The sequence below is a fragment of the Mustela putorius genome, unplaced genomic scaffold, assembly GCF_011764305.1.
Source record: "Mustela putorius furo isolate JIRA1106 unplaced genomic scaffold, ASM1176430v1.1 tig00001535_pilon_pilon_pilon, whole genome shotgun sequence".
Taxonomy (NCBI): domain Eukaryota; kingdom Metazoa; phylum Chordata; class Mammalia; order Carnivora; family Mustelidae; genus Mustela; species Mustela putorius.
Genome location: NW_025421787.1, coordinates 121,024 through 148,652, shown reverse-complemented (window position 1 = coordinate 148,652; position 27,629 = coordinate 121,024). Strand labels below are relative to the sequence as shown.

At 42.3% G+C, this 27,629-nt stretch overlaps 2 protein-coding genes across 2 annotated transcripts in view; one reads left to right on the top strand and one right to left on the bottom strand.

Annotated features, from left to right (window-relative positions):
* LOC123394144 (ligand of Numb protein X 2-like) overlaps nucleotides 1-27,629 on the bottom strand; it is a gene marked incomplete at its 5' end in the record, with an annotated part of 58,333 nt that overhangs the window by 15,425 nt on the left and 15,279 nt on the right. The window contains 2 exons of the mRNA XM_045087817.1: nucleotides 21,338-21,709; nucleotides 26,992-27,191. Coding sequence (XP_044943752.1) covers nucleotides 21,338-21,709; nucleotides 26,992-27,191 — 572 coding nt within the window. The remainder of the gene's footprint in view (nucleotides 1-21,337; nucleotides 21,710-26,991; nucleotides 27,192-27,629) is intronic.
* LOC123394145 (ral guanine nucleotide dissociation stimulator-like) lies at nucleotides 12,122-14,348 on the top strand. Its single transcript, XM_045087818.1, has 3 exons — nucleotides 12,122-12,317; nucleotides 12,902-12,961; nucleotides 13,895-14,348. The coding sequence occupies exons 1-3, from the start codon at nucleotides 12,169-12,171 to the stop codon at nucleotides 14,112-14,114; spliced, it is 429 nt and encodes a 142-aa protein (XP_044943753.1). The 5' UTR covers nucleotides 12,122-12,168; the 3' UTR covers nucleotides 14,115-14,348.

The following is a 27,629-nucleotide window of genomic DNA, read 5'->3' as shown; positions in this document are numbered from 1 at the left end:
CCCCATGATTTCTTGAAGGGTAACTGTCTTTTTATACTTCCCTCCCCTGCAAAACTGGCCTTGGCACTGAGAGAAAGAGAGCAAAGAAGATATAAGGACGAACGGATTCTAAACTGGATTACAATCCTTTGTGATTTCTGAAATAAATTCCAAGATGGCTACTTTGAGAGTGGTAATCAATGAAACTACATGTAGCTCTGTTTCCACACACTACAGCTTCGAATCGAAAATAGGGATCAGCTTAAACAGTCCTGAAAAGAATGATAACAAAGGTCCTGTAAAACAGGATTAGTATTTATATACATCACAAATTGTGTGCGTATATATGCCATATGTGCACTCACACATAAATGTAATTTTAGAGGTGATGACAACCACGTTAAATTTAGAGGTCCATTATCTGTATTTATAGATCTAGATCTGAAACACAGATTCACATTTATTATACTTTTTAAAGCTATTTTATCTTTGCTTTTAACGTACAGGCCTGGTCTACTTGATGCTGATTCTTGGTCATGACTACAACTTTCCAAGTTTACTATCATTTCTATGGGAAAATTTGACAGCCTGCTTTCAAGAAGCTGTGGTGGAAAGTAGAACACTTCTCCCCCATGACTGCAGTCAGTAATGTTAAGAAAGCACTCCAGTTTCAGTTCTCAAGTTGGAAAAGGAGTGAAAACCATAATTTTTAAAAAATGATTTTATTTATTTATTTGAGAGCAAAAGCGAGAGAGCAAGGTGGAGGGGCAAAGGAAGAGGGAGAAGCCGACTCCTCGCAGAGCAGAGAGCCCGATGTAGGATCTGAGCCGAAGGCAGATGCTGAACCACGGAGCCACCCAGGTGCCTGAGTGATAACCAATTTTAAGGCCCTAGTAGAGTCACTTACTTATTCAAGTATTTCATTAAACTAGTTTCAGACAATTCTTCAAATAACTGAAAGAATAACACTTCTCATGTGGCCAGAGTCTGGGGATTTGATCTAACAGGTAAATGCCAAAGTAGAACGCTTACAATCCAGATATTTGAGATTCTGACACTTCCGAGTATTAGATCACACGGTGTGAGGGATGAGAGGCCCCTCTGTGATCTCATTTCAATATTAAGAATTGTTTGCTTTACTGCCTAACCCTCACCACTACCAAATACTCTATAACCAGTAATTTAGCTTTATGGGAAGACCCCTGCTCATGCAAACCTATTAACAAACAAATCCCTGATCTTTTTTGATTTCTTAAAAAAGACAAAATTCTGGGTGTGTGATGGAAGTGGACATATAAGCTTTAAACGATGGGCCAACATTTGGCTTTAGGCCAACTGCCTATCTAACACTTCAGGGTTTCAAGCACAACAAAAGAATTCTGGTAAAGTCAAGATTTTTAAAATTGCAGGATGCCTAAACGACAATACCTGCATTTCATAAAATAGTGGCATGCCCTATTGCTGGGAGTATATATTGGTACAATCTTCCTAGAGGGAAGTTTAGCAAAATGTCTTAAACTTGAAAACAAAACATTAAAGTCTGTTGACAGGGGAGTGCTTACGTAAGCTTTAGCACAACACGTCTACTATACAGCTATATCATGGTGCATCTATTTTCAGGGTAAGAAGTCCACAGCATACAGCTGATGTAAAGAAAGGGTGGCAAACTCAGAATTTGCAAGCTGAGTGCATGTCTCAGTACCTACGTAAATAGGTACCTATTTATTTGTAGGCATATACAGAAAAATGATTGTAACGATGTTCTTCAAAACTTTAATGTCACTATCTTACGGACTTTAGGCTGACAGTGATTTTGACTTCCTTCTTCATTTTCTGTATTTTGCCTTCCTTAGTCTCCTTTTCAGACATGGAATACATGCTGTTCTCAGAATCCAAAACATTAAGATGTTTTTCACAAAGAAACAACTTGAGCAATATATTATATTTGGTATCATATATAAGTATCTGTATTCAATTTTTTAAACCTCAAGTCTGGAACAAGAGACCAATGCCTGAATCTCCCTCCTAATGCAAGATGGCTACTGGTGTGTGTTCCCATAGTTATAATGAACCAAACATTTGTGAAAAGGAGTAACTTAACTGGGATTTAAATTTGGGTTTTCTTATACAGTACTTAAACCTTCATTATTAATTCTGTTTACTATACACATTTCTCAGTGACTATCAACCTACTTTAATTCCTGATGCTCGATTATGTTACTGCGTGGTTTCCTCTATGTCAGAGTGTTTTCTTGTGCTTACTTAAAACAAAACAAAATAAAACACCATACACATCTTTGTTTCACCCCTATCACTGAAGGAGATACCCATATCATTAAATGCTCTGGAAGGTTATAGAACTGGAAGGTCTCCTCTAAATGGTTTTCTACTTTTTCTTATTTTTAAGAAAAAATTTTAAAGTTGTTTCCTTTTTTTAAAACATTTTATTTATTTATTTATTTATTTATTTATTTATTTGACAGAGAGAAAGAAAAGGAAGACAAGCAGAGAGAGAGGGGGAGAGGGAGAAGCAGATTCCCGGCTGAGCAGAGAGCCCCGATGTTAGACTAGATGCCAGGACGCTGGGATCATGCCTGAGCCGAAGGCAGATGCTTAATGACTGAGTCACCCAGGTGCCCCTCTACTTTACCTATTTTAATGCTCTTATTGAAAAAATTTTTTCTCTCTAATAAAAAAGGGCATCTTTACTTCACAGGGATACTGTAAGAACACAAGTTATGATGTGTTTGAAATGATCTGAGTGCTTTATAAAAAGGGCACTACAGAGATAATGAGTTCTTCTCAATAAAAATTGATTTTCCCCACTTGTATGGAGGTGAAGCGGAGAGTCTGTGTCAGCCAGGCCAAGTGCAATGAAGGAGGGGTTTTGGGCCCAAGTGTCGAAGTGGAAATCACAAACTACAAGAGGCAGAATACGGATGGGTGTGAAAACCAAAGCCAGGAACCCCCAGTGGAAAGGTCAATCCTTGCTGCTCTTGGAGCCTAGTTTGTCTGCCTTCCCCTCTGGACATTTCTCTTGAAGAACTAAAAATCCTAGAGGTTCTAAGTTTGGTTTTAATGAAGAAGACAGCTATGCCCAACAGGATATCATAACCAAATCCACTCTTTTATTGACTCAGCAAGTATGTCCTGGGTATCGACTCCAGGCACAGCTCTGTGAGAAGCCTGTCCCATAGTACGTAATAATGGCGGCTGCCATCCCCAAAGGAAGACACTGCATTTGAATAACTCTCTGTGACCAATTATGCATTCAGTGGTGAAGAGAAGGAATGTCTTCAGCACTTAGTGTGAGAAGGGGTCTGAACGGGTGAAAATGGCAGGGCAGGGCTTTCTGGATGAAGGTGGGGAAGCTGTAGCACAATGGGGACAGGCTGGAACGTGGAGGGAAGCAAGGAGACTGCTATGTCTGGCTTTTCTGCTACATTATACATTCTATGAGGGCAGGGCTTGCTTTTTGCTCTTAATTATACCCTCAGCTCTGACCACCATGCCTATGATGTTTCAGTAATACACCGATGGCTACAGCTGAAAGAAAAAGCAAGGGTGAAGGCTGAGGGGACAGGTTGTGTAAGAGTCCACAGAGGACCCGGACTGTTAGATTAATCAGTATGGACTTGATTCTCTGGTCCAATCTTCCCAGGGAAAGCAGAGTCACAGAAGAATTAACCTGACAATGGTCGTACCGGATTTCAGAGCAGAGTAGGAAGGCGGGGTATTGATTCTACTGGGTTAGACGTGAAGCAGTGAAGGCACAGACCAGAGAGAGAGGTGGCAGGGAAAAGGGAAGGGGTGAATACCAACAGACCGTGGGGAAGGACCCAGCAGTGAAATTGAGGAGGCAAGAATCCTTGAGCTTGGGTTCCTGGAAGATATCTTTTCTCATTCATGCCTATTTCTGCTCTCCTAAATATCCATTCTTTTAGCTTCAAGTACCACTTACACTAGTATGGGTCATATATCCAGGTCAATTTTCACATACACCTAAAATTCACACGAACAGTGGAATTCTGGCCATCTCACGCTCATCAGTATGCCCTCTAACACAATATCATCTTGCCCGAAGCTAGTTCATTTGTTGGAGTAGCTATTTCTCTTTAAAGAGAAGAGGGAGAGGGTAGCACCAAGGATTAGTGCAGAGTCAGGCTGTTTGTGGACACGAGTGCATTTGAGAGCCAAAAAGAGGTGGTCATGATTTCTGAATTCTAAAATTCAATGCTGTAACCCATAGAGCTGTCATGAAAACTAAACTGGACTAATATAAATTGCTTAAAATACTGCCTCATAAATAATCAGAACTCAATACAAACTAGTGACTACTAGTATCATAGCAACTTAAAAGTACTCAAGCTAGGGCTCCTGGGTGTCAGTTGGTCAAGCGACTGCCTTCGGCTCAGGTCATGATCCTGAAACCCAAGACTGAGTCCTGCAACTCACTCCCTGCTCAGCAAGGGGTCAGCTTCTCCCTTTGACCCTCCCCCCTCTCATGCTCTCTTTCTCTCTCTCTTAAATAAATAAAATCTTTTTTTAAAAAGCACACATGCTATACAGTTTTCTTACAGTACATCTATATCAAGTCTTATAACCTATAAGACTTAAATAAAATGAAACAACACCCTACAATAAAATTACTTTAAGTTAGTTTATCTGAGCAGTTTCTGTTTTCAACTTATCAATACTGAGGGTGTTCCTCTGTAATCCACTGGCAGCCAGTGACAGAGTTTTAATATCTTCTTGTACTTTAAGCATGGCTTTTGAATACATTCTACTAATTTCTTCTTGTACCTGTTTCTGTTCCTTCACAAATTTCCTAAAAAGATACATAAAACTGAATTCCAAAAAAATACACCTTTTTCCTAAAGGAAAAATGTATATTTACTATAGGCTGGTCAGAGTCCTAGTGTTTTTTAAAAAGGAAATATTAAAAATTCATCCACAGTTCACATGCTTTTCTCAGATTGACAATAAAAGAATTTTAATTCCCATTATTCTGCTTTGTTTATAAAAATATTAAAATTTTTACCAACAGAGATGTTCCCCTTAAAATAGATTCTAACATTCTTCAACATGATATATCTAATTACATTTGACACACTTACTGGAGGTTTTCAACATCCTGGGAGATGACAGGAGGGAGATTTGCATCCTTCAGTGCCTTACTATCCCTGAGAAAAACGCCACAGATAGATTAAAGCCATTGAGGTTCTAAAAAGCTGACAGCTGAGTTCCACTACGGAAGTGTTAAAGGGGAGGAGGTAAAACAAATATTCCCCATTTATAGCTCTTATGGTTGATTTCAAATCTCTTTATAAAAAAAATGTTGTTTCCTGACCTTTAAAATAGCTTTAACAATTCATCTGACGGGGAGATTTCTCTTCTAAAAGGACTGGCACCTATCAGAAGTACACATAAATGCATCTGACCAAATGTTTAAGAAAAAAATTAGAAAATACAAGAGATTAAATATTGAACTAAGTTTCCCTGGCTCAAAAACTATGACTGACCTTTTATTTCGTTCAAAAATATTAAAGCATTCATTAAAGAAAGTCTACAAACTTCTCATAATGAGATTCTCATTATATTTTACTTCATTTTTAGAATTTCAATTTATTCTTCAACAAAATAAAACCTAGGGATAGACTAAGGGAATCATAAATATTTAATGAGAATAGAAAGAGGTGAAATGTGGCAGGCTGTAATGGAATTAGGAGTTAAAATTCAGTCACAGATCTGCTACTACTTCCTTGATAGAACCTGAAGCAAACCTCAGTCTCCTACAGCTTTCTCATTTATGAAATAGGGCTAAAGTATACAGAAGATATTTTGGAGGCATGAACTTGATCATTTATTTACAAAAGTTTTATCTAATGTAATACAAATTAGGCGAGAAATGTAAGTGCTAGTAAAAATAGTGATCTTCAAACCTATCTGATGTATATTATAGATAGAGGCTTTTCTCCCTCTTCATCATCAGAAAATAAATGGGACTGGTATAGTAGTTTATATAGAAAAGGTATATATACCTAAAACTGAGCATAAAGTATCCAGAAAAAATTGGTTATAAACTTTCCTAATGATTAAAAATTAAAGATCTGACCTTCCAAAATCTTTCCAGAGCATATGTTTATTATTTTACTTTAGACAAACACTGATTCAAAGAATTTTTCTTCTACATGTCTATATAGTTTCTTTTAGTTCCGATGAGACCACCTGCCTATAAATTAACAAATAAAATTCTTCAAATAAAATACTTTAAAAGTTAAATTGTAAACTTACTCTGGTCTTGTTCCTGTTTTATCACCTAGAAAATTCAAGAAGCTTTATGTAAAAACAGGTCATTTAACAATGTATTCCAAATTCAAGTTTAAATTTAACACAAACTTAGGTATAAACAGAAACTTCTAAGCATTTTTAGGACAGCCTCGTAGACATCATGTGAGGTCACTTGTCACAAATTCCAACAACATACTATGGGGACATGTTTGTATACACATAAACAGATAGTTACGTAGCTGATTTGTATCTCTTTCTTTCAAGGGCAAGATTCTTCCTCTTTCAACTATCTTCTATGAAAAATATTCTTGCTTGGCACAGTTGACCTCCTGCAAGTTCTACTGGATGCTTTCTTAGGTTCTATCAGTTTAGAATACTAAAATATGTCAGACTACCTGGATGTCTCTAAATATTTTACAAGAGCAGCAATTTTTTTTTAAGATGATGTTTTTTTAATGTGTGCAGATAGATCAACAGCTTTCTCATGAACACTTATTTAGTGGTTATCATTATTAGTGTATGTCTAAAAGTAGAAAAGTAAAAATGCTCCGTCAGCAAAATGCAGTGACTCACTTTCTGCTTTCCCAGAATTTACTTCACACTGCAAAATAAGACCTGCTTAATGAAGGAAATACAGGAACACACAAAACTTCATCCCATCAGAGAACCTTAATGGTTCCTCTTTCAACCCGTTTTGGCACTTACACACACACATTTTTAAACGTGATCGGGATGACCATAAGTTATGTGCACATATTTTCTCAGGATGTTGAAATTAAGTCTTTTTCATGTCACTTAACATGGTTTTAAATGACCACAGAATACTGATGACATAGCTGTATCAGAACCTTTATGCCCAACCCTCTTCTTAACATATACGCCTTTACTATATAAACAATGCTGCTACAGTGAATGCCTTTATCTCCAAATACTTGTGCATGACTTTATTTGTATTCCACAAAAAGAGGAATTTATAGGTCAAAGATTACATCAAGGAAAACCTACGTATTATCAACTGATCCTTTAAAACAACTGTTCCAATTTATCGTCCCACCTACTACGAATAAGTAATTTTTCTGTCACACCATCTACAACAATGGACATTTTTCTGAAACAATCACTGCCAGTACATAGGTGAGAAATGCCACTTCATTATCATCTAAATTCATATTTCTGACAGTACTAAGTAAAACATTTCAAATATTAATTAGACAAGTCTATTTCTCCTTGAGTGAATGGTCTATTCAGGCTATTTGAGGTATATCTGAGGTATGTTTCTCACTGACTTCTCAGAGCTATTTCAACATGAAGCATATTAATTATCTCATACATATACTTTATGTGTCTATTTCTAAAATGAGACCTTCATTTCAAGATACATCTCAATTTCGGATGTTAAAATGTGAAGAAAAAAAAGCATCGAAACAGCAAGTATTTTACTTCCAACCTGTCCTTTACCTTTTGCCTTTGTCCATAGGGTTTCTTTTGTTTACCTTTTTAATCTAACTACAATTTAATTTTTCCTTACTTTGTATGTTGATATTTGTCTTTCATAGTTTAACATTTCTGAAATTGATATCCATGTTCTACCGATGCAAGCCTTTGACTGGACGTACAGATAAATAAGAGGGGATTTAATTTTTTTCCCAGACTTCAACTTTTTTATTCATTAGCATCCTATTTTGCTCTCTCTTTGATATTCCATTTTTATTATATTTACAGAAGTCTCTATACACACAAACCTGCGTATATAACACTTAGGCCTGTTTTTGGCCGACCGTGGGCCCTGACTAGTCCATCTAGCTTGGCATCTGTAATACCTGTGGACTGCTGTCAAAGCTCACTCTCAGCACTCCACCTCTGTTCCTGCCCTCCTGCACATTATATTCCACATGGCTGCCAGAATGCTCTTCTTCAAACATGTATCTCATGTCCTATTATTCACATCAAACCCCTAGTGGGTCTCAACTGTCCTCCGTGTAATTACAAAACTCTTTAAGAGGACATACATGGCCCTTCCCTTTATGACATCTGGAATCTGATCTTCCCATTTTGCAGCTCGCCGGTTTTCCAGCAGTTCGTCGAAAGAGTAAAGATCATCCTTGTCTCTAGATCTTACTCCATGCTGCCCCCACTTATAGACCACTGCTTCCTACCCCTCTTCATCTATCAAACCCAATACAGCAGGTCCAGGCTAACTGATGCAGCTGCTAGGGAAACAGAGAAATCCTTTAGATTAATAAAGAACCCCTGGACACGTATAGCAGGTTAAAAGGAACTGGATGTGCTATATCAGGTCATGTGCACTTATTCTACATACTCCTTTGGTTCAACTCTGAGGCACAACACAAGAGGAAGACAATGGGGGAAGGTGGAGTGGCGCGGGGGGGGGGGGGGGCGAAGGGAGATTAACTCCTTATATTTCTCTTACTCCTTTGCGTCATTCAAGTCTTTCATGTGGAGTCTAAAAGCAATTACAATAAAGAGAAAACCAGTTTCCTAATTAAAATCAAAGTAGTTCAAGGGTACCAGACTGCTTCAGCTGATAAATAAAAAAAGCTACTAAAACATCTAAGATAATTTCTTCTAATTTTGATGCGGCTACAAAGAAAACTAAGTAAAAACAAGAGACAGACCCCTATGTTTAAAAATCAATTTTCGGAGCGCCTGAGTGGCTCAGTTCTTAAGCATCAGTCTTCAGCTCAGGTCATGATCCAGGGTCCTGGGATCAAGCCCTGCATCAGACTCCTGGCTCAGCAGGAAGCCTGCTTCTCCCTCTCCCACTCTCCACTTGTATTCCCTCTCTAGCTGTCTCTTCTTCTCTGTCAAATAAAATTTTAAAAAAATAATATAAAATAAAAATCAATTTTCATTCAAAGTTATCCTAAATTTCCTAAGTTTAAAAGGATTTTAGGATAGCCAGCTTTTAAAACAGTACTTCACCCTAGAATCGTCTACATAATAAAAACCACATCCAAATAAAAAATTCCTACACAGATATATGGACTCCTTCATCTGTTACTCATTCTAAGTTCTTCAGAGGATTCAATGCAATACGTGAAACATGCTTTCATCAGAGGCAGAAGAGGCAATGCAAGACAAAACAAAAAATCATGCACAGGGAATCAACAAAACTAAAACATCTTTCAAAATGAATCTGGATTGGTAATTTTTTAACAAGAATATTACAAGAATATTCAGCATTGCAAGAGCATAGTGAGAAGGGCATTTTCATACTGGCTGGTGGGTAATCAATTGGTAAACTCTTTCTAGAAAGTAATTTTACAATATTTACCAGAGTCTCCAAAACTCTCCCTCTCTTTAAGCCAGTGATTCAGTTTCTAGGGGCCTGTGGAGAGGGGTGTGTTGGGGTCACTGTGTCCTTGCATGCAGAAGGGGGAAGAGGAGATGGCAGACGGGAGCACTGTTCGTGTAGGGGTCCAACCAGGACTGGGCCCCGATAGGGCATATCAGGAAGTGATGTCACTGCCTGGATCACAAAGGCCTTCAGAACTTGGAACTCCTGCAACCAGGCAGCCAGTCTAGTCCAGTAGCAGGGTTACTGGACTCAGGACATAGACACAGAAAGATGTTTTCCTGTTGTGTACCTAGTTTCCGGGGCTCTGGGTACCAGAACCGCCAGGAAAATGACTTGATCCCATGCTGCAGACATTGGCTAAAACCACCCCCCCAATGCCGCAGGTCCTTTCGAGGGAGACGCCATAAGGTACTTACTTACTTCTGAGGAGACTAGGCGATGCCCACCCCTCTGAACCATCCTAGGGTAGCCCCATCCCTTCCTCTGGAGTTTGAGGGGAGGAGGGATATGTGGGGGTTCCTGCCCATGGGCTGGAGGAGGGTGAGTACAGTGGATACCCTGGTGATCCCTTCTTGTTCACACCAATGTCAGGGTGGGCAGGGCGCACAGGGGATTCCTGAGGTGACTCTGAGCTGTGCCAGAGCACATCCAAGGCCCTGAAGCTGGGCCACGTTTCTCTCCTTGGGGGAGGGCTCTGCCACCTGGGCTGTGGTGTGTCTGGAATGGAGCGCCCTGGGTCTGAAGACCAGCAAACGCCTCCAGACAGGGCTCTAAGGCCTCCTGCCTGGCTGCCGGGCACTGTCTTTATAGAAAGCTCCAGAGGACATGGTGCAGGAGGTGACCGAGGAGATTGCCTGCTCTCCTTCCTCCAAGGACAAGAAGCCGCACAGGGCCAAGAGAGTCTGGCGCTGGCTCAGGGTGAGTGCAGGTGCTGGGGAGACCCGACCCCGGGGCGCCCATGCAGCACCAAGGGCCCCACTTCCTAGAAGCCAACCTGGCCTCCTAGAGTCCTGTACTCCCGTGAATCTGCATCCCATCTCTTTCCCAAACTGGCCCACATGGTCCTGCCCACGCCTTGGACAGAAGCAGAGCCATTGTCCACATACTTATAGGAGTATAATTAAAGAGACTTTAGACCAGGTCTCATCCCGTTGATTTGGACTCCTTTTGCCCTGGCCTAGGCATTTTCCTAACTCGTGCTCCCAGGTGCCCCCACTGGCCCAACAGTCCTTCCTCAGCTTCTGCAAGTCTTGCAAATCATCATTTGCAAGAGTTAATTGGGAGACTTTGATCCAAAGGGACATGGGGCCCATGGTACTCTGTCTCTTGCTCTGCGCTTTGGTATTGATGGAACACATTGTTGGGACCCCCCCAAGGAAAAGGAACAGGGGCCTCACTGCACTGCACTGCACGGCAGTCCAGAAGGACAGTCATTGATCACAGCCATGGAGCCCTTTGTGGGGCAGGACTGGATGTAATCCCCTTCTCAGGCCAAGGCACAGTGCTGCATCCTACAGCCTCCGTTCCTTCTTATCCTAAGCCCCCTCGCCTTAAACATCTCTGTGTTCTCGTCTCAAGAATGGGATATGTTGGGTGCCGGGGTGGCTCAGGGGTTTCAGCCTCTGCCTGCAGCTCAGGTCATGGGTCCTGGGTCTCTCAGTCCTGGGATCGAGGCCCACGTCGGGGGCGTGGGGTCCTCTGCTCAGTGGGGAGCCTGCTTCCCCCTTTATGTCTGGCTGCCTCTCGGCCTACTTGTGACCTCTCTCTCTGTCAAATAAATAAATAACAAGTCTTTCAAAAAAATAAAAAGAATGGGCTATGTTATCAGAAATCACAGGATCCATGCCACTCATGCAGGGACGTGCTATCCATACTCCGCTCACAGAGGGACCTGAGATACTAGCAAGTTGAGACATCATTTCTTTCAATTCTTTGTATGGATACCAAGAACATTTTCTCTTTGCCTTAAAGGCTTCTTTTTTTTTTTTTTTTTTTTTTAAAGATTTTATTTATTTACTTGAGAGAGAGACAGTGAGAGAGAGCATGAACGAGGAGAAGGTCAGAGAGAGAAGCAGACTCATGGAGCTGGGAGCCCGATGCGGGACTCGATCCCGGGACTCCAGGATCATGACCTGAGCCGAAGGCAGTCGTCCAACCAACTGAGCCACCCAGGCGTCCCTGCCTTAAAGGCTTCTTAACTGATTGGCTGATTGATGGATTTGAGAGAGAGACAGGGGGAGAGTGGGGAGAAGCAGACAGAGAGACTGAATCCTCAAGCAGACACTGCCCTATGGACACAGCCCTACGAGGAGCGCAGCCTCGGGACACGGAGACCATGACCTAAAGCAAAACCAAGAGCCTTAGGCTGAACCCAATGAGACACTGAGTCAGTGATTGTTTTTTTGGACTCTGGGCTCTCTTGTCCCACCTCTTGCATAAGTCCCTGATATCTGGGGGCTCATTCTGCCCTCCAAGCCCCAACGCTCCTGGTGGCCACAGCACAGACTCATGTCTCCTCTGATTCACCTCAGGGGGAAAAAAATGGCTCAACCAGGAAGAGGACGAGGACCTCACTGCTGATGGCAGAGCGGGCCGACAAGCTGGAGGCCGCAATTGATCACCTGGTGCCTGCCATCCTCAGACAAGATCTACACTGTGTCCACACCTTTCTGGACACATACGACACCTTTGCCAGCACCGGGGAGGTGCTGGACCAACTATGTGCAAGGTGAGCACCCTCCCCTGCCCCTAACTGCCCCGTGGGATTAGGCCAATGCCTGGTTGTGAGACTTTGGCAGGTCCCCAAGCTTCCCCAAACTTCCCCTTGCTCCTAACTGGGGCAGAGGTATTATAGGGACTCAGTGGTAGGTGTCAGAAAGGGTACCTGGCAGCCTGCGCCGGTGGAAAAGTCTGCTGGAGGGCCTGTGGGCATGCTCTTTGAACATTCCCGTGCCCGTCATGATGAAGCCTCTGCCTAATCCCTACTCTCATTGTGATCTTGAGCAGGGCTCCTTTGCCATTGAAAGGGAGATCTGAGATTCTTTCTGGGGTCTGTGTCTGGATGAATCCAGAACAGTCATCCCTGGGGGTGAGCAGGGCCAGGCCCCCTCAGATGTTCGTGATGGGCTGGTTGGGGCCCTTTCATTCAGCAAGCATTCAGGAAGCCCTAGTAGATGGAGGCAATTATCTCGGAGCTGAATGGGATCCCGGCACAGAACAGACAGCACCCAAGGGCTGCAGGCTAGTCGAGGGTCAGAGGGTGAGAGCCAACATCCACAGACATCTCATGTGATGCCCCCTGGCCTCCTCTAGATTCGGGTGCTATTATTCCACGTATGAAGAGGTCAAGAGATCCCAGGAGCAGCGAGACATGTGAGTAAGCTTTGGCTGCTCCAGGAGGGCCTTCCCTCTCCAGCAGGGTAGTGAGGGTCCTGTGAGTTCAAGGGGCTGATGGACCTTCATGAACACCTCTGTGATTCCTGCTTTAGGGTAAAGGTCTGAGAGCTTCTACTGGAAACTAGGAAGGTGCCCTAGGGAGCTGGGGTAGGTGTGTGAGCACTGTGGAGAGCAGAGGGGCATGGAGGACAGCTTCAACCCCTGAGAGGGTCATGCTCCATGCCTACCACCTCCCAAACCTCTCTCTGCCCAATTCTGGGACCCAGAACGCAGGATTTAGGAACCATCGCACAGCAGTCTGTTGGCACCTGCACGCTGGGTGCTCAGAGGGGGCTCAGGGAGAGTGGTGACCCAGTAGAGCCCAGGGAGCAGCAGATATCCCACACCCTGTGGGAGGTGTGTGTCAGTGGAAACAGACCCACTCTCATGGCACCTAGTGAACGGGCAGAGGAGGTAACGGTGGAGGTATGGGGAGGGTCCTGGGAAGGCCTGGCTAGAGACAGAGTCCCTTTGTACCCTCCTCGGTTGGATCTTCACGGAGCAGAGGCGAGTGCAGTGAGGGTAATTAAGAGGCCAGACACCACCCCTCCCTGGGCACATGCAGTTGAATTGAAGTGGCTCGTGGCCAAGGAGAGAGACTGAGGAGTGTGTTCAGCTCCCCTAAGAAGTCCAGAAATGATCATCCCATTGATCACAGACTCCAACTCCTAGAGGCTTTTGGCCAGCCCGCCGTCTGGGAGCAGGCCTGTCTCGGGCAGGACTGCCAGGTCGCAATTGGACAAGGAGTCCAACTGGTCTCGAACAGGAGCTGGAAGCCCAGGGGCCCAGGTTCCTACAGGGGTTCCCTGGAATATTGGTTTGGATGCATACCTTGTCCTCTGACTTTTCTGTCTCCATGTCTGTCCCCAGGGCCATCTATGCCATCCTAAACACCTGGGTGGAAAAGTATCCAGGGGATTTTGTGCAGCCTCCGGAGTTTCCCAGCTTGCATACGCTGCTAGCCTACCTGCAGGTCTATGTGCCGGGCTCGGACCTGCAGAGCCGTGCCCAGCTTCTGCTGCCAGAAAGTCAATGCCCTCCCAGAGAGGCCACGGAGCCAGAGGCTGGGGGTGAGGAGGACTGGGGGTAACTGGTGTGGGCCTGAGGAGGAGGCAGGGTGGGCCACCCTGAGGAAGCCTCCGTAGATTGTAATTGGGCCGAAGAGAGTGAGTCGTCTCAGATCCCTGTCCCCATGGGCTTCCGTCGGGGATACCTTCTGGGGGCTGGATCTTGAACGCAGGCCACGCTGAGTGGTGGGGAAAGGGAAAGGCAAAAGGGAAGTCAATCAAGCTGATGATGCTTTCTCTTCTTGGAGCTACAGCACCGGCCCCAGAGCAAAAAATCTCGAAGTTGTTCCAGCAGCCCCACTGGCACCCGCTGCACCTCTGGAGCCTGAGCTGGTCTCCACCATCCCTGCTGCAGCAGCTCACAGTGGGTTAGGGAGACCAGTGACCCCACCTGACCCCTTGGGACCAGGGCAGATGGTTATCAGGGCCCTCGTTCACTTCTCTGCCACGGAAGAGCCACCTGGCATTTTGCCTTTACTGGATGACCAGCAGGTTCCTGTCCCTGAGCTGCTGCCCCCTACCTCCGTGGAGCAAGCAGTCTGGTCCGACAAGCTGCCGCCGCCTGCCTCTGTGGAGCAAGCAGGCTAGGCCCCTGAGCAGCAGCTCATGCTGGTTGGGCCCCCAGAGCATATATCCCCCTCCCGTGTCGTTTCCTTTTTTATCATATTTGTGTTCTGTGTTCACCTCTATAATTACTTCATAGATTTAATTTATTAAATAAAGTAGAATTTGAGTTTATATAACATTTTACTCGCATCCTTTGCAGTGGGATATGGAGGTCTCATTAGGTCCATCCAGAGTGTTGCACAACCATGTCATTCTACGACGTTTCCGTCACAGAGACACCCGCGCTCCTCATCGCTCACTGCTCTGTCCCTCCCCCAGTCCCTGCAACCACTGCTCTTCTCTCTGTCTTGGCCACTTCACCTCAACTTGGATTTTCCTCTGCCTGGAAAACTACAATATGGCCTTCTGTGTGTGTCTGCAGAACATAAGAGTGATTCCCCTCTATTCAAACTTTTTTAGAGACGATATAGGTATTTTCATTTTTCTGAATCTTCTGCCAAAAGAAACAATGAAACAGCACAACACAAAACAAATGACTCTTTTCTCTGGTACACCGCCAGCTAACTGCAGAGAACGACCCTCCCTTTTGAGAAAGAGCAGAGCTGCTACCCTGTGTGGTGTGCGACGTGCTGGAAAGAGCGGCCGGTACCCACAGAGCAGTGGCCCTCCCAATACCTGGTTGTGTATACTGGTCTGCACACAACACACAACCCCCAGGAGTCCACAGAATAGTGACCTTGGACTGATAGACACCCTTTCGATACAGGCAGACCCCCCAAATAGATTTCATTATCCCCTGTACTGTTCATCTGAAATATCATTGTTCTTTGTGATTCACCTAAAAATGCTCTGCCCTGGGGTCAGACATGGAGGCAGAGAAGTCAGAGGACAGGGTACGCATCCAAACCAAAATCCCAAGGAACCCAAGTGGGAACCTGGGTCCTGGGCTGCCAGCTCCTGTCCGAGACCAGTCAGACTCCTTGTCCACCTGCGACCTGGCAGTGCTGCCCAAGACAGGCCTGCTCCCACACGGCAGGCTGGCCAAAAGCCGCTAGGAGTGGGAGTCCTTGATCAATGCGGTGAGCATTTCTGGACTTCTTAGGGGAGCTGGACACCCGGAACACCAGGTAACAAGAACTAAAGGAGCGCCAGCACGGACTGGCCACCAGCAGTGGTGTGCACATGCTCGGCTCCTGCGCCAGCTGAGGAGACCACTTCTCCCCCAGTGGGACCGGGCCTTTCTGACATGCTGGGTTTCAAGTGACACGTCAGTGTATCGGGCTGAGTACTCAAGAGGATAAATGAGTTCCCTCTGCTGGCTGAGCCCTCACCATTAGGTAGAACGGCCATGGTTTCATAGAAACCATTCCAATCTATGCCTACAGGGCCCTGAGATACGAATTCTGTTACAGTTTCAGGCCTTTTTAGTCTTTTTCACTACCACAAGGACAAGTCAGTAAGTTAGATGATAGACAAATGAATTCCATTCATCCTGGATTTTTCTGCTATTTTTTACGTGAAAGTACTTTTAAAATATATATATATATATATATATATATATCTCACATAGCACTATACAAATGCTAGTTATTACAAATTACATTCAAATGAAGCTAGATGTCTCAGAAACTGGCATTCTTATTGTTTATTTTTATTTTAAAAAATCAGTCATTTTCCTACTTGGCTCAGAATCAGAAAGTTTCATCATAGTTCAGTTTTAGGATTCCTCTAAAGTGATCTAGAAACAAAGACAGTAATACACATTCTTCCAACTTCAATACCGAAGTATATACAACACTCATCAGGAGCTGAAACACTTTCATGAGCAGACAATGACCAACTACAGAATGTCCTGGTGGGTTACAGTCCCGAAGGTGGTGAGAAGACCTACTCTCGGACACCAGTGGTTTGGCTGAAAGAGTCTCTCATGTCCAATGAAAACTGAGTTCTGACATCCTGCCTTTTTAGACAGAGTTAACAAGATTAAGAAAGGTGTTTTAGAAAAGCTTTTCAAAACGCCCCACACTTTGACCTGTTTTTTCTAGTGAAAAATGCACACAAAGTCTAAGCATGTACACGTGTGGTAAATGACAGCTTTTCTAAAGCAAGAGCATGAACATCCAAATCTCATGGCTGGTCCTCTTGAGAACCTTCTTAATAGTCATGGACAGAATGGCTTTATTCATTTTTATAAACAGATACACCAAGTCTTTTTAGCTTAGTTTTTCCTATTAAATTTACCTTTAATAAGGTAAAGGGTTTATTTTTTAAGAATGTTTTAATTTTTTAAAAATTACAAAAAATATTTTTTACAAACTCATGGCCCGGAGAACAAGACCTGAGCTGAGATCCAGAGTTGGATGCTTAACCGACTGAGCCACCTAGAGGCCCCTTAAATTTATCTTTTAAAATATAATAACCTAAGGAAAAAATTACCCTTTTCTTCTATAACTTGATATGCCATTGCCACTTTCATCTCTGACCAGGACCTTCCCCCTCACACCCTGGACAAATGAATTTACTATGTTCCATACTGAGAAATGTTGTCACTATTATTCCATGAAACTGCTGAAACGCTGTCAGTACCTTGGAAGCCCAAGCCACATGACCCACGACGGGGACCAGCTGGAGTCCTACTCATATTCACTGAAGGTGCCTGGCTGCTCTTCAGTAGCCTGGGCTGCCTCCTCAACAGTCTGGACCTCAAGTGCTTTCAGGACAATAGCAGGGGAAGCGGTGCTGACTTTTAGCATAGCCACCAGTTTGTAAACAAGGATTCCCTGAGGGCAGATGAATGAAAACATGCAAACTCAAGGCCTCACCTTTGTGTGAGCTGGGTCTGTTGTGGTACAGCGGCTGTGCATGGTGCTGGCTGCTACTCTGAGCTCCTGCGTCCTGAACAGGGTTACCAGGCTGGGATTTCCCCGGCCTAGCAATTGTTAAATCCACCCTGTCGCCACTAGCCTGGAGAAAAAAACACACATATATAATTACCAGTCATTAATGATGCTTCTCACTTAAAAAAATTATAGGGAGGGTCATTTTCAATACACTTATCATCGCTGTATCAGAGCCTCACCTGAGTGGGGACTCAAGGCCCATGCTGGCAGTGGGGCAGATGAGGGAGTTCATTTCAGGAGCTAATACTTTAAAACTTCTGCAGGTAAAAGAGCCACACACAGACCTCTTGGGTAAACCTTCCCTAATCCTGGAAATACCAAGGATATAACCAAAGCAAAGCCTGGGTTTCTGATCTCCCCATGATTTCTTGAAGGGTAACTGTCTTTTTATACTTCCCTCCCCTGCAAAACTGGCCTTGGCACTGAGAGAAAGAGAGCAAAGAAGATAAAAGGACGAACGGATTCAAAACTGGATTACAATCCTTTGTGATTTCTGAAATAAATTCCAAGATGGCTACTTTGAGAGTGATAATAAATGAAACTACGTGTAGCTCTGTTTCCACACACTACAGCTTCGAATCGAAAATAGGGATCAGCTTAAACAGTCCTGAAAAGAATGATAACAAAGGTCCTGTAAAACAGGATTAGTATTTATATACATTACAAATTGTGTGCCTATATATGCCATATGTGCACTCACACATAAATGTAATTTTATTTTATTTTATTTTTTTAAAGATTTTATTTATTTATTTGACAGACAGAGATCACAAGTAGGGAGAGAGGCAGGCAGAGAGAAAGACGGAGAGAAGAAGCAGGCTCCCTGCCGAGCAGAGAGCCCGATGTGGGGCTCGATCCCAGGACCTGAGATCATGACCCGAGCTGAAGGCAGAGACTTTAACCCAATGAGCCAACCAAGCGCCCCATAAATGTAATTTTAGAGGTGATGACAACCACGTTAAATTTAGAGGTCCATTATCTGTATTTATAGATCTAGATCTGAAACACAGATTCATATTTATTATACTTTTTAAAGCTATTCTATCTTTGCTTTTAACATACAGGCCTGGTCTACTTGATGCTGATTCTTGGTCAAGACTACAACTTTCCAAGTTTACTATCATTGCTATGGGAAAATTTGACAGCCTGCTTTCAAGAAGCTGTGCTGGAAAGTAGAACCCTCCTCTCCCATGACTGCAGTCAGTAATGTTAAGAAAGCACTCCAGTTTCAGTTCTCAAGGTGGAAAAGGAGTGAAAACCATAATTTCAAAAAAAATGATTTTATTTATTTATTTGAGAGTGAAAGCGAGAGAGCAGGGTGGAGGGGCAAAGGAAGAGGGAGAAGCCGACTCCTCGCAGAGCAGAGAGCCCGATGTAGGATCTGAGCCGAAGGCAGATGCTGAACCACGGAGCCACCCAAGTGCCTGTGAGTGATAACCAATTTTAAGGCCCTATTAAAGTCACTTACTTATTCAAGTATTTCATTAAACTAGTTTCAGACAATTCTTCAAATAACTGAAAGAATAACACTTCTCATGTGACCAGAGTCTGGGGATTTGATCTAACAGGTAATTCCAAAGTAGAACGCTTACAATCCAGATATTTGAGATTCTGACACTTCCGAGTATTAGATCACACGGTGTGAGGGGTGAGAGGCCCCTCTGTGATCTCATTTCAATATTAAGAATTGTTTGCTTTACTGCCTAACCCTCACCACTACCAAATACTCTATAACCAGTAATTTAGCTTTATGGGAAGACCCCTGCTCATGCAAACCGATTAACAAACAAATCCCTGATCTTTTTTGATTTCTTAAAAGACAAAATTCTGGGTGTGTGATGGAAGTGGACATATAAGCTTTAAAAACGATGGGCCAACATTTGGCTTTAGGCCAACTGCCTATCTAACACTTCAGGGTTTCAAGCACAACAAAAGAATTCTGGTAAAGTCAAGATTTTTAAAATTGCAGGATGCCTAAATGACAATACCTGTATTTCATAAAATAGTGGCATGCCCTTTTGCTGGGAGTATATACTGGTATGATCTTTCTAGAGGGAAGTTAAGCAAAATGTCTTAAACTTGAAAACAAAACATTAAAGTCTGTTGACAGGGGAGTGTTTACATAAGTTTTAGCACAACACGTCTACTATACAGCTATATCATGTGCATCTATTTTCAGGGTAAGAAGTCCACAGCATACAGCTGACGTAAAGAAAGGGTGGCAAACTCAGAATTAGTAAGCTGACTGCATGTCTAAGTACCTACGTAAATAGGTACCTATTTATTTGTAGGCATATACAGAAAAATGACGATGTTCTTCAAAACTTTAATGTCACTATCTTAACGACTTTAGGCTGACAGTGATTTTGACTTCCTTCTTCATTTTTGGTATTTTGCCTTCCTTAGTCTCCTTTTCAGACATGGAATACATGTTGTTCTCAGAATCCAAAACATTAAGATGTTTTTCACAAAGAAAAACAACTTGAGCAATATATTATATTTGGTATCATATATAAGTATCTGTATTCAATTTTTTTAAACCTCAAGTGTGGGACAAGAGACCAATGCCTGAATCTCCCTCCTAATGCAAGATGGCTACCGGGTGTGTGTGTTCCCATAGTTATAATGAACCAAACATTTGTGAAAAGGAGTAACTTAACTGGGATTTGAATTTGGGTTTTCTTATACAGTACTTAAATCTTCATTGTTAATTCTGTTTACTATACACATTTCCCAGTGACAATCAACCTACTTTAATTCCTGATGCTGGATTATGTTACTGCTTGATTTCCTTTATGTCAGAGTGTTTTCTTGTGCTTACTTAAAACAAAACAAAACAAAACAAAATAAAACACCATACACATCTTTGTTTCACCCCTAGACTGTAGGAGATACCCATATCATTAAATGCTCTGGTAGGTTATAGAACCAGAAGGCCTGGCCTGGATTATTTTCTACTTTTTCTATCTTATTTTTTTAAAAAATTTTTAAAGCTGTTTTCTTTTTATAAGATTTTATTTATTATGTATGTATTTATTTATTTGACAGAGAGCAAGAGAAGGAACACAAGCAGAGGGAGTGGAAGAGGGAGAAGCAGATTCCTGGCTGAGCAGAGAGCCCCGATGTAAAACTGGATGCCAGGACCCTGGGATCATGCCTGAGCCGAAGGCAGATGCTTAATGACTGAGCCACCCAGGTGCCCCTCTACTTTACCTACTTTAATGTTCTTATTGAAAATTTTTTTTCTCTAATAATAACCATCTTTACTTCACAGGGATACTGTAAGAACACAAGTTATAATGTGTTTGAAATGCTCTGAATGCTTTATAAAAAGGGCACTACAGAGATAATGAGTTCTTCTCAATAAAAATTGATTTTCCCCACTTGTATGGAGGTGAAGCGGAGAGTGAACGTTACAAGAGCAGGGAAGTCACAACTTGGAACCACAGCTCCTTCAAGCTTTGCTTGTCTCACCTGTTAAATGTGGACATAAATGTGTTTTTTATGTGTGGGCTTAGGTGGAGCCCATGGAGCAAATGAAAAACCCATGTGAAAATATAGAGCCTTCACTCTATAAAGAGCAAGGCTAAATGTTCACAGGGATACAGTTTTCCGGACAGGATTTTATCTGTAATGATAAAATCATCTCTTGTGCATTTTGAAGGATTTGGGGAGCCATGTTTGATTTCCCCCATGAAATATCAAATATCCCTCAGGTTCTCATGTTACGAAAACATCGACATAAAGGCTGAGCACGTGGAATGAATATCCGCGTGTACCTGAATGATCTGGGCGGCAAGCTCAGGGGTTCCGAGCTTCAGGTCGTGTCCATTGATGGCGAGCACTCGGTCACTGCTGCTCAGCCTTCCATCCTGTGCAGCCAGCCAGGCCCTCTTCCAACAGATCAAGGATAAAAACCCTGGTTCATCGGTCCTTCGAATGAGTTTAATGCCAAGTTGTTCACCAGAGTCCCATTTGTGAAAGACTATGTGGAAGACCTCTTCCCGGGGAGAGCTACTGTCGGGGTGGCTGTAGGTCCGGCCCCCAAAGCACCGCTCTCGCAGCACGGTCAGGTGCAGCATGGAACAGGGCTGGGAAAGGGCAGCTCTGGCATAGTTGGGAGACACATTGCTGGTGTTACAGTTGTTGACCTGGAAGAAAAGAATTATGACCGAGGTGGGACAATCTTTTATCCTCTCAACTGGAAAACATTTATATGCCATTTCCAAAAGAAACGGACTTTGGAAAATGATATATAGTCATTATTTACAAAGAAAAGCCCTCTGAAGATGTTTTAAAATGCACAGTTCCTAAGCTTCACTCACAATGACTAGCACGAAGTAGAGAATGGCAGTTAGGATCTCAGGCTTCAGCGAGGGTGCTGAATCAGAGTCCCTGGTCCTACCAGTAGCGGGATGTCTGAGTGTGTCCCCTGAGTGGTGAGATGGGTTTACTCTCCACTTCACGGGACCAGGAGGAGAAATGCAGAGACAGCAGCAGCATGTGGCAAGTGCCAACAAAATACTAGTTCTAGTGGAACAGAAACTGAAGTTCTACTGGATTGATGTGGCTTTTCCAAATGAAAAACACCTACCCTGGAAAAAATACACTGAGTTTTAATCTAAGAAAAGGGACAGATTCTAGATACACAACCTGATCTCAGTTCAGTCATTTTTACTTTAAAGAAAAGCAGGTAATTACAGTTTCACTCTGTTTAGCACTCAAGTGTAACATCTATCTGATACAACAAGCTTAACTCAGTACTCACAGAAAACTTACTTACTAAACCTTATGGCCCTGAAAAGAGTATAGTGACTGATCCTGGGACAGGAACAGGACTAAGAAAATACACCCAGCTTCAGTTATTCACCTAGTTAGAGGAAGAGGTTGGCGCAACTCTGAGTGTTTATCACAATTAGAATTCCTCTCCTCATCTGTCTGCACCAACAGCAAGCAGGATATCGACATTCTCTTGGATGTGTTATGTGGCACAGGCTCTGGGTTAAGTGCTTGTGATTACCCAAAGCCTTCAATCTTTTTCACGTGAGTCTATCTTAAGGAAAGCCTTCCCCCTTCCTACTCATCTCGGGATGACAGTTTTGAGCACCACTAACTTGAATTTTATTGATTTGGGCCTGTGGACATCTTTTAAAATTCAGGCATCAAAAGCCATAGATCTCACACATAAACTTGTTCTTCGCCCAATTTTGCAACATTTGTGCATTTGGTTGCCATCCAGATCCTTGATGAAAAAGTTGAGTAACATAGGGTCAAGAACAGAACTTTAAGGCAGCTTCTAAAAAACCAGCCTGACGTGGATTTGTTAGTCAAAACTCATCATTTCTGGTTATTCCGCTAAAAAAGCCACTTATCTCTAGGTTCTTATTTTTCCGTCTTAAATTCACATCTATCACAAATGACTTTACAAACATCTGGCTGGAATCCAGCGCCAGCCACGTGCGACTATGTAGCCTCACACCATTTTTGTGACATGGGTTGTGGAATATCCTACAATCAGAGATTTTCCCTTCACAAAAGTGTGGTTGCCAGTGAAACACAGAGAAAGCAGAGACCAAATAAAATACTGTTGCTAGATGTTGTAGAAATAGCACCAACAGAGTAAACTTTACCACATCTTTAGCTAAATATATTTTGTACCAATGCAGTCCACGCATGACTGCAATTATTTTCCTTCAAAGCCAAAAGTGATGGGACACCTAGGTGGCTCAGTTGGTTAAGCAGCTGCCTTCGGCTCAGGTCATGATCCCAGCATCCTGGGATCGAGTCCCGAATCGGGCTCCTTTCTCAGCAGGGAGTCTGCTTCTCCCTCGGCCTCTGCCAGTGCTTGCTTCTCTCTCTCTCTCTCTCTCTCTCTGATAAATAAATAAAATCTAAAAGTAAAATAAAATAAAATAAAGTAATATCAATTAAAAAAAAAGGAATATATCACTGACGACTCAGATCACACTGTAAATTCGTACTCTTAGTCATGTTCTGAAATTTGTATTATTTTTAATAGTAATACTGATGTAATCTCTTACACTATTTTATTCTTCAAACTGCTCAAAATGCTGCACTGTGAAAGGCCCTGAGGGTATATGGTTCTCCTTTTCAAATAGGTTATTTAATAGAATAACATGGATGTGTGGGTATATTTATAAAACACACACACACACACACACACTTAATCAGTGTGGGAAAACCAAAGCTACCCACTGTTACTACATCTAGTTTGCTAAACTAACAACACAGGCTAGCTAGCCCTTTGGTCAGTAAATAAACCATCTTAACAACTCCAAGGTCTTTCAAATTGGCTCACGGTATTATTTATGCAGCTCACAAAAAGTGGAAGATAACCAGGTAGTAAAAATATACTAAGGAGCCTTCTTTCCAAGTCTTTCCTTTTGAATGGCCATAAATGCTACTCTGTATTTGGGCAAGTAGTGTGGCTTTACTTACTTCCTCCAGCATACCAGCCAAAGGCCAATGAGAAGTCAGGCCCACAAGAGGAGAGACCCTTTGTGAATTCAATAATCAGGTTATGTGCTCATAGTTTTTGTATCAATTTGAAATAATTAAACTGCATTTAAGATTGCCATTACTAGGGTTATTAATATGTATGCCTCCATAAATAATAATACTGCACTGGAATGTCTACAATGCTGATTTATAGCTTTGAGTTAATTCCCCAAATTATAGCCAGTATTTCAGATAATTAGCTTTTTATTTGAGATATACAGATTCAGTTATGTTATTAAACAATTCTCCAAAGCAGACGAGTAAAAAAGCCTGTAGATGAAATATATTAGCAAACAAAACCCTATAGCAAACAAAAGTATATATTAAATATATTTTATACATTTTTATATTTTTGCTAATATATTAGCAAACTATATATTATAGCAAACAGAAGTATATATTAAATATATTTTATACATTTTTATATTTTTGCTAATATATTAGCAAACTATATATTAAATATATTAGTAAATCTGAGGTTACAGACTTAACCTCAATTATACTCAAAGAAATGCAAATAAGAACAAAGCATTTGTTTTTACCTTGAAAATTTAGAAAAAGCGTGAGAAATATGTAAAATAAAAATATGTAAAAAATATGAAATATGTAAAAAGAAAAATATGTAAAAAATTTAATATCCAAAGCTGGCACACTGCTGGTAGCAAAGAACAAAAGATGAAAATAAATGTATACTCAATTATAGCTAGAAAGGCCAGAGTGGAAAAGTAAAGAACACTGTGTAAGCTGCAAAAAAGGGCAATCTGGTTCTTTTTGTCTTGGCCACAAAGGTGTCAAAATGTCAAAACCAGCTACAAGAGTTCCTCCACGGAGAATCAGTTCAGGAGCTGGGGTAGAAGGAATACAGGGTAAGGTGTCCAGAGAGCTGTGCCAACCTCATGCAACCAGAGTACTACTAATATCATAAAGGACAGAAAACACAGGAATGCGGTAAATAGCTAGCTATGGTAGGATCAGAAACTGGATTTTACATAAGCTGGATTAGTTGTGCTTCCTGTATTCTCCTATTGCCTCTTCGGATTTAGTCAAGACAAAACACTGAAAGTTCAGTCTGTGTCAGCCAGGCCAAGTGCAATGAAGGAGGGGTTTTGGGCCCAAGTGTCGAAGTGGAAATCACAAACTACAAGAGGCAGAATACGGATGGGCGTGGAAACCAAAGCCAGGAACCCCCAGTGGAAAGGTCAATCCTTGCTGCTCTTGGAGCCTAGTTTGTCTGTCTTCCCCTCTGGACATTTCTCTTGAAGAACTAAAAATCTTAGAGGTTCTAAGTTTTGTTTTAATGAAGAAGACAGCTATGCCCAACAGGATATCATAACCAAATCCACTCTTTTATTGACTCAGCAAGTATGTCCTGGGTATCGACTCCAGGCACAGCTCTGTGAGAAGCCTGTCCCATAGTACGTAATAATGGCGGCTGCCATCCCCAAAGGAAGACACTGCATTTGAATAACTCTCTGTGACCAATTATGCATTCAGTGGTGAAGAGAAGGAATGTCTTCAGCACTTAGTATGAGAAGGGGTCTGAATGGGTGAAAATGGCAGGGCAGGGCTTTCTGGATGAAGGTGGGGAAGCTGTAGCACAATGGGGACAGGCTGGAACGTGGAGGGAAGCAAGGAGACTGCTATGTCTGGCTTTTTTGCTGCTACATTATACATTCTATGAGGGCAGGGCTTGCTTTTTGCTCTTAATTATACCCTCAGCTCTGACCACCATGCCTATGATGTTTCAGTAATACACCGATGGCTACAGCTGAAAGAAAAAGCAAGGGTGAAGGCTGAGGGGACAGGTTGTGTAAGAGTCCACAGAGGACCCGGACTGTTAGATTAATCAGTATGGACTTGATTCTCTGGTCCAATCTTCCCAGGGAAAGCAGAGTCACAGATGAATTAACCTGACAATGGTCGTACCAGATTTCAGAGCAGAGTAGGATGGCGGAGTATTGATTCTACTGGGTTAGATGTGAAGCAGTGAAGGCACAGACCAGAGAGGTGGCAGGGAAAAGGGAAGGGGTGAATACCAACAGACCGTGGGGAAGGACCCAGCAGTGAAATTGAGGAGGCAAGAGTCCTTGAGCTTGGGTTCCTAGAAGACATCTTTTCTCATTCATGCCTATTTCTGCTCTCCTAAATATCCATTCTTTTAGCTTCAAGTACCACTTACACTAGTATGGGTCATATATCCAGGTCAATTTTCACATACACTCTAGAATTCACATGAACAGTGGAATTCTGGCCATCTCACGCTCATCAGTATGCCCTCTAACACAATATCATCTTGCCCGAAGCTAGTTCATTTGTTGGAGTAGCTATTTCTCTTTAAAGAGAAGAGGGAGAGGGTAGCACCAAGGATTAGTGCAGAGTCAGGCTGTTTGTGGACAAGAGTGCATTTGAGAGCCAAAAAGAGGTGGTCATGATTTCTGAATTCTATCTTAAATTCAATGCTATAAGTTTTAAGTAACTTGTGCTGTGTGACCTGTCTTTTCTAGATTATAGTAATCCGTGTAGAGAAGGATGAATCAGACAACGAAGGTCACTGATGGATGGTACCCTGGGACTAGGGATACAGACAATGGGACAAGAGAATTTAGCAGTGAAGGTTGCCCCAAAATAGCCAACCATGGAGTACAAGCCAGGAGGAATCCAGCTGGCCTGGAGAGCCACGCACTGAGGCACATGTGGGATCAAATTTAAGATGGGGGTAAAAATACATTCCATGAGTCTGGGGGAAATCGGAGAAATTATAGATAAATTCTGATCTGTTTTTTGCATAAATAAAACAGTAAAACTTACCTTTTTATAAGTCAGATTCCACAGTACCCTAATTTCCTAAGTTTTAAATTGATGAATAAGAGCAAAAAAAGAGGCAAGTTAACAAAATAATTTAAAAAATTGATACCTGAAGAATTGGGTCTCCAGCAAGAAGTCTTCCATCTTTGGCGATCACCGCATCCCGACAGACTTCCTGGATAACAATGTTGATCAGTGGCCTTTCATTGCCTCCCACAATGCTAATTCCTAGCTGAATATAAAGATCAGCCCGGTGAATTTCAATTGTAGTAATAATGCATTCCGGAAAACTAACCTGCTGCTGCGTAGCTGCCAAGTTAAAAATGAGAGGGAGAAAAATAGAAAGAAAAAGAAAGAAAAACGTTTTATATTTTGATTATCTTCACGTAAGTAAGTTATCGTCTATCATTAGTGATGACCTTACGTTAATAGATGATTCATAACAAAGCAATACCACGGGATAAGAAAAACAGAATGACCAAAACACCAATAGATAAGATTAGGAAAACACTTCCTCTTCGAAAGGTGAATAATCAACAAATAACTACTATGCATCAGATCACTAGGGACCACATAGTGATCTGATAAAGAAATATACAGACAATATCATCTTGTCCTAATTGATCAGAGAAACTCTGACCCATGAAACAGCTGTAAACAGTGCAAGGCAGTACATATGAAATAAAAAAGACAAACTCTGTGACATACAATCACCGTAGAGGTTGACAAAATAACCACATTAAGCAA